This window comes from Oenanthe melanoleuca, chromosome 14, assembly GCF_029582105.1.
Source record: "Oenanthe melanoleuca isolate GR-GAL-2019-014 chromosome 14, OMel1.0, whole genome shotgun sequence".
NCBI lineage: Eukaryota > Metazoa > Chordata > Aves > Passeriformes > Muscicapidae > Oenanthe > Oenanthe melanoleuca.
In genome coordinates, this window is record NC_079348.1 from 13,865,140 (window position 1) to 13,876,555 (window position 11,416).

An 11,416-nucleotide genomic window follows, 5' to 3' on the forward strand; every position below is an offset into this window, starting at 1 on the left:
CATGCTCACTTGAGCTCCTGCAGGATGAAATGTTTTAAGGTCTGTTGAAACTGTTCCTTCACACCACAGTGGTTCAGGGTTAAAGGGCTTAAACAGGCAGAGCTGCAACACTTGACAGCCAGACCCCCAGTACTGCCTTGACTTATTTGTTACTTAGTGTCAGTACCTGAGAAATTGAAACCAAGCCCACATTGTTAAACAAAGTGTATGGTTAGCTAAGGCTAGGCTCCATCCCCTTCAAAGTGAAGAACCTTACACAAGTTCTAACTATTCTTATAAATTATTTTTTCACTGTGTCCAGTCAAATTAGCCTATAAACAAGTTATCAAAACTCAAAGCCTCAAGTGCAACATCCAGGTTTCTCTTAAACAATAAAAGCAACATAAGTGTAAATTTTTTTAATGAAGAGATTTTTCTACTTGGTTTTGCACAAATAAAATTATGACCAAGTCAAAAAAATCTTCCTCAAAACTTGGAGAAATTGTGACCCTCCTGTCCAGGTCTGGCAGCAATCTGAGCAATACCTGCACACCAACTCACGTTTACTTAGAGAAAAATTTATGTCATTTCATCAAGTCATATTTGGAAAGCTCAATAATCACTAGGTTGTCCTACCAAGAAAGTTCTTTCTTTTGTTTATAGCTATGAAAGACATCTTCACAAAGTGAAGACTTGACAAGAAACCAGGTTGAGCAAGTATACTCACTATTTATCTCCATTTCTTTATGCTATTACACGGTAAAATTACAGATCATGTCAAAATGTTACATCAATGTAGAATTTGCTTCTCCTTGGCAATATGCCTTTGTGCAAATTACCTTTAATTATTATTCTTTATCTGTCACTGAACACTTTCCATTTTTGAAATACAGGAGTGAAGTCAACCTGTGTATAATATTTTATTTTCACTGTCACACTTAAGATCATGAACCACTACCTCAACAACAGTTAATAGGTCAGATTATGTAAAACTGATAAATTGACTGGTCACCAGAATTTTCTGTCATGGTCAACACTCAAAAATCTCTTTGTGGGAAAGTAGAAATACATACATGTGTTTACTTAATTACTACTTTTTAAAAATATGGACATTAGTTCTATTTTTGCCTGATCATCAGATCAGTATCAGAACACATGAAATCCAGAATCACAGTGTCTGTCACAAGCCAGTGCAATAAATATAAAAAGCCTGTATCTAAAGACTTACATTTATGGAACATGATGAAACAGAAGTTGAACAGAAAGACCTGCACAGCAGCTGGCAAGACACAAGACAAGCACCTTAACCCCCCCTGTGGACTCCAAAACCCTCACTTGTTAAAGACTAAAGCTGCCCTTAGCCCCAGAGCAAAGCTGAATCTGCAGAGCTCTCTGCAGAGCCATCCTGCTGGCACGAGCACAAGCCTTCTAGATTTACACTCTGCCCAGCAGGCTGGGCTCAAAAAGCCAAGGAAAACTTTCATCTGATCTTTCCTCTACCTTTTGCAGAGGCACATGACAGCCACAGGTCCTCTGTGCACAGCACTGCTAAAGGACAGGGACTCAGGGCAGGCAGGGCACACTCCAGGGCTGTCAGGGGTGCTCTGCCCTGACCGGCCACACAGGGGAGGAAGGGAAGAAAAATTCAATAATTTATCTCTTCATAACCTGACCCAAGATTTTTGCCTTTCAGGAATACCCATGCCCTGTTCCCTGTAAGCCAAACATGAAGCAGCAGTGGATTAGGAAGTCACCAAGCAGAGCTGCATCCCATGTGCCATGGTTGCCACCCCGTGAAGAGCCAGGCTATTCACAGACTAAAAGGTTTCACCATTGCGCAAAATGGTAACTTTTATAACCAATTTACTTATTACTTAAGAAACACGATTATTAGCAGATATTAAAAGAACCACAGAGAACAGTGAAAACAGCACATCAGCTGGAGATCTTTAAAAAGCTTTATCAGGAACAGCCACCGCTGGCCACAGGTGAACTGGTGGGTGTTCCTGCTGTGAAAGCCAACCTTCCCTGTGCCACCAGCCCTGGTTCAGCCAGGTGACAGAGAGCACAAGATCCCCTTACCATTTTCTCCATGATGAAATAAGGGGAAAAAAAATCAAAGAGGAAAGTGTGGCTGTATTGTCAAGAGCTTCTAAAAGGAATAGAGCAATAAAGCCACTCCTTGAGGCAAACTAAACAAGGAGATGTCTGGCTGCAGAAAGTTTGGGAATTATTTTGGGTACCAGGGCACACAGAGAGGCCCCAAATAAAATCATGGTTCTGCTCTGCTATGCCCTATAAACACAGAGAAAGCATTCTTGCCCCAACATGCTTACGTATTTTGAGCACTCAAAAAACAAGATGCCGGTGACCCTGGTATTTCTGGAAGAGTTGCTGGCTGGTAAATAGCAAAATTGTGACCTCCCAAGCAACAAGAGAGAGAAATGCAAACAACCAGGAAGAACAGAGCAAAACAAAAATATTTCCATAAGCAGAACTTTTTATATCCCAAGAGATCTCTGCCTCCGGAGCTCGAAAGGGGCACATTAACCTGTGTTATGTGACTCTCAGTATCTCATAATCTTCAATAAATTTATTTGCCAGAAAACTCTGCAAGAAAACAGAAGAAGTGAATTGTCTCAAATCCTACAGGAAAGTTGTTATGGAAGATATAATTGAACTGATGGCTGGGGTTTATATGCAGACCTCAAAAATTCACTGCAACACTGCTCTCCTGCACTCCCTTCGCATCCAAGGGGATCAGATACTGTGAAAAAAGGGGGTCTGAGGAATCTTAAAACATAGAGCAGTCAGGCAAAAATACTGCAAGGCATCACTGGCAAGCTCTCCTTTTTTGTTTTTTTTCAGACACCATCTATTTAATTCCAAAGTCAGAACCAGGAGGGAATACACCAGGGCCCCACTGCTTGCACTAAGGAGCCAAGGAAGTAAAGGAGGAAGAAAAGATATTCCCATCCTAATATTCCAGTGAGCCACAAAACAGAAAGAAATTTAGTTTTGCCTCATCTCCAAAAAACAGGAAGAGGAGCACTAGGAGAACTTAGGGGACATGAACCTGAGTATTTCAAGAATGGAGAGCAGGGTTTTGAAGCAGTTTGCCCAAGTGACTCCTCCACACCCTGCTTTGGTGCACAGTGGAGAGCTGAAGCTGGATTCCTTCAGGGTGAACTGAGCCAAAGGACTGGCTCCAGGAGCACGCCTGACATGCTCCAGCCACAGAGGTGCTTTTGTTCCAAGACCTGCTCCAGGAGCAGTGCTAGGTAGAAGTCCTGAAGTGTGCAGAACGTGGACATCGTGTGCTTAGCACCTCCTACTTTGCTCTTTGAAGAGTTTACTTGCTCCTGTTGACTCAGCCTCAAAGATAGCTACAACTGCTGCAGCTCAGACAATTAAGAGATAATATACTAGACATGCAGCATAAAAAATAGGATATAATTAAGATATCAAAGGTTGAAAGGAAGCTGAGAATTGAAGTACTGGTAGGGAAACAAAGCTTATGTCTGTTATCTGTACAGCACTTTTATACTTGAAGAGAGTACGGGGTATGACATAATTAAACAACCACTACAAACTTCCTCTTCTCTATCGCTACTATCAACAGATTCTCGGGGAAAATAGTAAAGCAAAGCTTCCTAACAGCACCTCCATTCACAGAGCTGAGCAGGTGCTTGGCAGAGATCAATTAACTAAGAGGTGAAATCTCACTTTCCCTTATTAAATCTCAAAGCTGCTCCCTAACAAAACCCTCCCCTGCAGCAGATCCTACACATCAGCCCGTGGCACTGCTGTTTGATGGCTTTTATCATTGGCTTTGATGTATTTTTTCCCCTGATGGCATTTACCATCAGCTGAGTAATCTGGCTGCAGAACAAAGTTCTGAGGAAACAGAAAAAAATGGGCAGCTCTGAAGCTGCCACCAAACCCACAAACTACCACAACCCCTGAGGGTCTGTGCATGGGAGGGAGCAGATTATGTGTGCTACAAACCTGTGGCTAAGGGCACTCATGGCAAAGGTCTGCTTGGCTTACACACAGCCTCTGATTTCTCTAACTGCATAAAACATGGGTAAGAAATGGCAGCTGAATACAGCTCTACAAAAAATACAGAAGGGAAATGGGGGAAAAGCAAAGCCCAACCCATATTCCTCGTTAAAGTAATTTTTACCACATGCTCCAACTGCTTTCATAGCTACATTTCAGGGTAAGAAGAGACCATTAAATATCAGTTCACAAAGCAAATTTCACCTTATCTAGACTGGATATCAGTTTGTCCATCTGTAGTACCCTGGCTGAAGCAGAAGCTGTGAAAGGCATTCAGAGCTGCAAAATCCAAGCCTCTACGGAGGAGGCAGAGCAGCCTGTGCCCTCTCATGATAAATGTAACCAAGGACAGAAATCTGAGAAAGACCATGAAAAACCCACTGCTGGCATGTGGTATAATTGCTCTACACAGTGCTCTTGTGATCTCTTAGAAAATATAAACAAATAAATAAGAATATTTAAGAGCAGTACCATCAGCCTCCACAACTAAATTCATATCAGTTTGGGATTAATATTGAGAACAGTTATAAATGCAGCAGAAGTACTGAATTTTATTTGTTGCAACAACACAGCCTTCACACTGCATTTGGCTGTAAAGATACATGGAAGAGGGAAATATCACAGGGATGTTTCTCTACAACCTGTTCAATTTATTTCCATTCGAACAGCAAAATTCATCTTAGAGTAACAACGAGGTTACATCTGATGCTGTTTTCCTGAAAGCACACTCCCACTGAAATACATCAATGTCAACACTTTTCAAAGAAATTAACTGAATTTGTATTTTTAGAAGCTGAAAAGCAAGGCAAAGCCCAGGGACACACATCTGCTTCAGCCCTGTGGCTCCCAGGCACCAATGTCACTGCTGATGTCGTTGCCCGCCCCAAGCCTCGCTGCAGCTCCGCTGCAGGACAGCCTGCTCACCAAAAATAAGTTTTTGTGTCACATCAAAACAAGCACCTGCCAGGGGCAAGTGGCTGCCACTGCCACCACTGCTCTGCAGTGCTCACCCCACGTCCTTACTCACTGACCTTTCTACCACCATCCTGGCCTCCTTTTGTGTTTGTTGCCACAAATATCTCCTTCCTCCATCACAATGCCAGTTTATGACTCCTTCGGGTTCTTCCACTCAGTATTCAAGCTTACTTCATCAAAATGGGTACTTTTATAAGCAGAAGGAATAAACTCACAGAGCATGACAGGGTTTGTTACATATTCCACTCCCATTTTGATCCATCTGCTCCCTACCTTGGACTAGGAGCACTGCAGACAACAATCTCCCTGTGAGACAAAGGCACGGCACTGAAGAGACACAGCTCTGACAAAAGAGACAATTAAATCCTCAGCTCCTACAATCCTGCTGCACGCGCCTCTAAGTGCTGCTAGAAAGCAGCCAAGAGCTTCACTTCAATATTAACACTGCAAAAAAAATTAAAATCAGACTCTTAACCAAAGGGAAGCAGAGGATCCTTCATTTTCTTCTCCAAAAGGCAAATCTGCCGTTTCATCCCCAGATCCTTTGAGCTGCAGAAATGAGAGCATCTGCCAGCTCACTGAGCCACCTGAGTAACTTTTTCCAGCCTAACTCCAAACTGCAACAACTTGCCATATCAAACTGCCAAATCTACAGTGCTCATTTCTTTCTGTGAATCCAGCTGTCATTTTTCCCAAATGCCTTCGCAGTCCCAACTCTCCCAATGCCAAAAAAAAACCTTTTCACAGATATACATAATTTTGCAAAACACATATGCTCTCTGTATGGTACATGAAGTCAATTAACAAGTTTACTTACTGAATTAAAGGATGACACACAACAGTGAAACAAAAACCTTTTGCAGACAGCAAACACATCAACCTTCTCCTCCCTACAAGACTACACTCTCAGAAGGAGCACTGAATTTTAAAGCCTATTTTGATGATCTTTCACACTCATCTCCGTGTCATCTTTTATCCTGTAATTCCCCGGGGGGTTTGTGATCATCAGAACACCGAGTTAAATGTAAAACATGGTCAGCAAGCACAAAGCAGGCACTGGGGCAACTAACAAAAGAAAAAACAAGCACAAAATAAAAGCACGTACCTTTTAACTGGTCAGCTACCACGCTCTGACCAACACGCTCAACCACCTTTCCATCCTCCATTTCATAACGATCATCCAAATATTTGGCAGTAGCTTCCGAAATATGGACCTTCCCAGCCACCCCGAGCTGCTCCATCAGATTGGCCAAATTGACATCGTTGGACCACACATCGAACTTGAACCTCCTCATTCCCAAAATGCCACACAGCACTGTCCCGGTGTGAACACCGACTCTCATGTTCACCATTTCTTTCTTCTCCTGGCAGAACTGCTCGATGGCTTTGATCATCCCCAAGCCCATCTCGATGCAGCAATAGGCATGATCAGCCCGGGGCTCGGGGCAGCCCGCCACGCAGTAGTAGCAGTCTCCCAAAGTGCTGATCTTCTCACATTTAGTGTCCTCACACAGACGGTCAAAGCGTCCAAAGAGGTCGTTCAGGAGTCCCACCAGGGCGTGGGCTGATTTGTTGGCGCTCATTTTCGTGAAGCCGACAATATCTGCGAACAAAATGCTCACTTGCTCGATCTGCTGCATTTTAAAAGGACGGAATATTATGGGGGTTTTCTGTATGGAGGGCTTCTTCTTCCTGTTTTTGGGGCTTGAGGTGGAATGACGTTTGATGGAGTTTTCACTTTCATCATCCCCCTGCTTCATTAAGTCATCAGCTATTATTCTTGGCATAACAGAATGAATCATCCTCTCTTTCAGGGCTTTTTCCACTTCCAAGTCTTTTCCATGCATGATGGATTGCCCCACTTTCAGGAATGTGCTTCTTGATCTGACTTCGGACATGATAAATAAATGAATACCAATGGCGTGGATGCAGATGTGCAGGAAGGCTTTACTCAAGAGCTCCCAGTAAACCGCACCAGCTCCCAGAGGTGTGAAACAGTTCTCATCACGGAAGTGATAACCAAAGGTCTCAAAGAGGACCGAGTACGACAGTCCCAGGAACAAGCTTAAATACAGGGGTAAGTGCATCACTGTGTAGAGCAACAAGAGCACTTCAATACACATAGAAAAACTGCCCACTTGAGAAAGACAAGTGTCTGTGGGATCTGCCGGGGGAGTCCGGTTGGACATGTCACCACTTCCTGAGACAGGCTTCAGAGCCTGGAACTGCGGAGCGAGGGTCAGAGCAAACACCAGGAGGGTGAGAATCAGCGAAGTCCATACGTAATGGCGGGCATAAGTCTTAGTGAAAGTGAACACAAAAAAAGCTACACATACCAGGAGGAAGCACAGAGCCGGCACCATGAAAACAATCTGTTTCTCTCTCATGTGTATGCCGAAATAGATGCCCCAGAGCAGACAGGCCACGCCGATGTAGAAGAGGGCATAGCGAAACCTGCGCTGGGTCTGCGGGAAGCATCTCTCCATGCAAGCCTCCTCCAGGTTGTTGGAGTCGAACTTGGGGTTCCACCACTTGGAAGAGGCCCTCTCGAAGAGCTGCGGCAGCTTCTTCTGCCGGCGGAGGCCGGAGCCGCTGCCGCCCGCTCCGCCGACTCGGCGGGTGCCCCCCGACTCCCCCGAGCTGCAGCTGGAGGAGATGCTGTACTTGCAGTGCTTGGAAGAGGTGCAGCCCTGGTGCTGCTTGGGGTTGATTTTCACCGTCACGCTGTTGCTGTCCCCGCTGGAGTCGCAGCTCACCTCGGTGCTGTGGTGATGCAGCAGCTGCTGGTGCGGTGGGGAAGCCATGTTGTCAATTCCTCCTCAAGAGCCCGCGCCGGACTTAGGTCTCTGGGGTTGCCGAAGCCACCGGGCTGCTCGCAGAGTCGCCTCTAGTCTCCGCCGGTCCGCGCCGCGTAGGGGCGGCCGGGCAGCGCCGCGGCGATCGGCCGCTCGCCGGGCTCCGCACGCAGCGCGCCGGGGCAGCCCCGCATAGTCCCCTCGCCTGGGCCGAGCCGGGCCGGGGCTGCCGCCGCCCGCCGCTGGCCCCGCTCCCCCGCAGCCCTCCTGAGGCGCGGGGCGGGCGGGCCGCTGGCTCAGCCCCGCGGGGGGGACGCCGGGCCCCCGCCGGGAGGGGACCGCTCCTCCATGTCGGCTGCAGCTGCCCGCCGCTTCCTCCCCGCACAGCCGCCGCCGAGGGGCCGCCTCCCGCCCTCAGCCGCCCGCCCAGCCGGGACGGCAGCAGCAGCCGCTCCCCTCTGCTCCGCCCGCCCGCCCGTCTGAGGGGAGGAAGGGGAGCGCGGGGACGCGCTCAAGCGGCCGCCACCATCTTCCTCACGGCGCGGGGGGGGGTTCGGGGGGGCTGCGGGCGCGCGCCCCCGCTGGCCAATTGGGCGCGGCGGCGCGGCGGGAGCGCGCCCCCCCCACACACACAAACACAGACTTCCCGCCTCAGCGCGAGGGGCGCGGGCAGGAGCGGGGACGGTCCCCTCAGGGAGCCACGGGCGCGATGTCGGTGGCACTGTCGGTGAGGCAGGCGCGGGACAGCGAGGGGTGGCGGGAGCCGGGCGGCCCCTCAGCGGGGACAGTCCGCGGGGCTGGGGTTCCCGGGCTGCCCCCGCCACCGCCCTCCCCACCGGCTGACATTTGCCATGCGCAGACAACACGCACTTTGCCAAACAATTCAGCCCGAGCCCCGCTGCAAACTCGCTGGGTTATTTTTCTCCTCGTTCTCCGCTTGTTTATGGCTGACGCTATCTCGCCTGCACCGCTCCCTCAGTTTCATTATCTCCTCGCGCAGATGGACCGTGGCTTTCGTGCTTCATAGGGTTTCTGCTGGTGCTATAGCTCCCTCTCCTCTTCCCAGCTCTGCATCCCTCACCCTTCCTCACAGGTGGTGTTCCCAAACTGATCACACCTCATCCCTCTCAGCCCAGCTCCAGTTCTTCCTTCTGTGGCTTCTCCTTCCCTGAATCCCGTTTACTTTTTTCCAGGTGAGCCTTCCCCAGCGAAGCACTTCATTCCAGCCGTTCTTCCTCCTGCAGTCCCTTCTCTAAAGAACACACCATGCCGTAAAATAAAGCCGATGGTGCTAATGTAATACTGGTAATATTGTGGCCAGCAGGACCAGGGCAGTGACCGTCCCCTGTGCTGGGGCACCTCCAATCCCGGGGTAAGTTTTTGGCCCCTCAAGACACTGAGGGGCTGGAGCCCGAGGAGAGGCTGAGGGAGCTGGAAAGGGGCTCAGCCTGGAGAAAAGGAGGCTCAGGGAGAACCTTCTGGCTCTGCACAACTCCCTGACAGGAGGGGGCAGCCAGGTGGGGTCGGGCTCTGCTTGCAGAGAACAAGGGATACGATGAAACAGCCTCAAGTTGTGCCAAGACCGGTTCAGACCAGACATTAGGAAAAATTCTTGAATGGAAAGGTGATCAGATGCTGGCACAAGGTGCCCACAGCAGTGGTAGAGTCACCATCCCTGGAAGTGTTCAAAAAAATGAGTGGACATGGTGCTTCACAATATGGTTTGGTGGGCACAGTAGTGCTGGGTCAAAGGTTGGACTCAGTGTTTCTTGGAGGTCTTTTCCAGCCATAATGATCTATGACTCCCTATACACTTTTTCAAAAATAGTAACAGAATCTGTGACCACACAGTTACTGAAATTGAAACCTGCCCTATTTTCCACTTCCTTTGTTAAAGTGTCCTGTAACTATGTGTCCTGGGGTGACTTTGTCATGCTGAACTGTATCCCCAATTGTCTGTTTAGCCCAGAAATACATTTTGTACCTTTAAGGCTGGATTTGAGCTTGAAGGTGGTGGAAGGAGAAGCAGTGGAATGTCTGAAGCAGTTGCTTTCAAAACACAGAGATGGGAGTTCCATCACCTCATCTCCTGGACAGTGTCACTGTGGTGGACAGCAGGAAAGAACTCCCCTTTGCTTTTAGTTAGTTTTTGACTAACTGAAGCAGAGAAGTTCCCTGGAAAGTTTTTTTTTCTCCTGGAATTATTTAAACCTGCTCTGGGCTGGGGACCCAGGGAAAGCACCAGGAGCACCTGTGGCCCACTGGGGCCTGGCCTGGGCAGCAGCATTTTCCAGCTCTGGAGGGGCTGAGAACAGCTGATCCAGGATCACTTCTCACACTTTGGGACATCCAGAACATCCGGGCCTCTGTGAGACCAGCGCACCAACAAGTCCCACAGCATCACCTGTATCAGCTCGCCCTCAGCTCTCAGGCCTGCCCAGCCATGGAGGAGATGCACACACAGCTGCTCCCCAAGGACAAGCCCTGCAAGGGATTTATTGCACAGCCTGGAAGCCACCGAGATACTGAAGATGAGGAGCTCACACAAATCTTGGTTATGATACCAAAACCTGCACGGAGGAGGATCTGTGAGAGAAGTTTAAGATACATGGAGACATGGAATACTGCAGCATAATTAAGAGCAGGACTACTGGAGCAAGTAAAGGTTTGGGCTGTGTCAGGTACCTGAAACCATGACAAGCTGCCCCAGCAATTGAACAATGTGATCAAAGCTACAAGGCCATTATGGCTGAACCTGAAAATAAGTCATCCGAGTCTTCTGAACACAATTATCACAGTAATAGCATGAGTCCAGAGTTAAGAGGAAATACACTTCCATTTTGTATGCAGCCAGAATTTTGTAGCTTTGAAAAAGATGAGACCCAAATTCAAGAACCAGTCTCCCAGTACCTGTCAGTGATATCTCAGTTGCCCTTTCACCAAGAGCAACTGTCAGCCCTCATCAATTCAGTTCCAGGTGTGGAATATTGTGATGTCCAGCAAGACCCTCATACCAATAGTGGGTACACTGTGATTTGGTGCAGCTCTGCTGCTTCTGCTGAACATGCCAAGAATGAACTACAGGGGTTTAGTGTCCCCCTGGAAATCAACTGCCAGTTTCCTGGAAGATGGAAGGGATAGCTCAGAGTAAATACAACTTTATAAGTTGTGTCCTGGATAGCAAAATATAAAGTAAACACATTTTCCACATAAGACACAACATCAGTATCACTGTGAGCTTGTGCCATACTTGCCAATAGTATTTTCTTAAACTGTTTGGTTTGAGGTTTTCTTTTTGAATGGTTCAGAATGAGCCTTTTGAAACTTGGTAGTCTTTGACAAAGAGAAGATTAAAACACATATTCTTCTTGGATTTGGCAAGAATCATGTCACAGCTAAGTCAAGATGCATAGGGCTGGCACCACCATCAGCCCTTTCACTGGCACTCCTCACCAGTCTTCATTCACAAGCTTTACACCTTTTCTTCTGTATACCTTATTCTCAAACAACTCTATCTCATTTTCCTATAGACTTCTCTGTTACTTCTGACTCCTTCCTCTTATTGGTAGCTTGTACTGGTTCCTTTACTTATGGGCAGTTTCACA

At 47.8% G+C, this 11,416-nt stretch overlaps 1 protein-coding gene and 1 pseudogene across 2 annotated transcripts in view; one reads left to right on the top strand and one right to left on the bottom strand.

Moving 5' to 3' along the window:
- ADCY9 (adenylate cyclase 9) overlaps positions 1-8,535 on the bottom strand; it is an 82,550-nt gene extending 74,015 nt beyond the window's left edge. For both annotated transcript variants that reach the window (XM_056502952.1, XM_056502950.1), the window contains exon 1: positions 6,122-8,535. In XM_056502952.1, the coding sequence (XP_056358927.1) occupies positions 6,122-7,820 (1,699 nt within the window). In that variant the 5' untranslated portion in view covers positions 7,821-8,535. The remainder of the gene's footprint in view (positions 1-6,121) is intronic.
- A 663-nt stretch (positions 8,536-9,198) lies between these two features.
- On the top strand, positions 9,199-10,992 carry LOC130259422 (RNA-binding protein 45-like; annotated as a pseudogene).
- Positions 10,993-11,416: the final 424 nt, after the last annotated feature.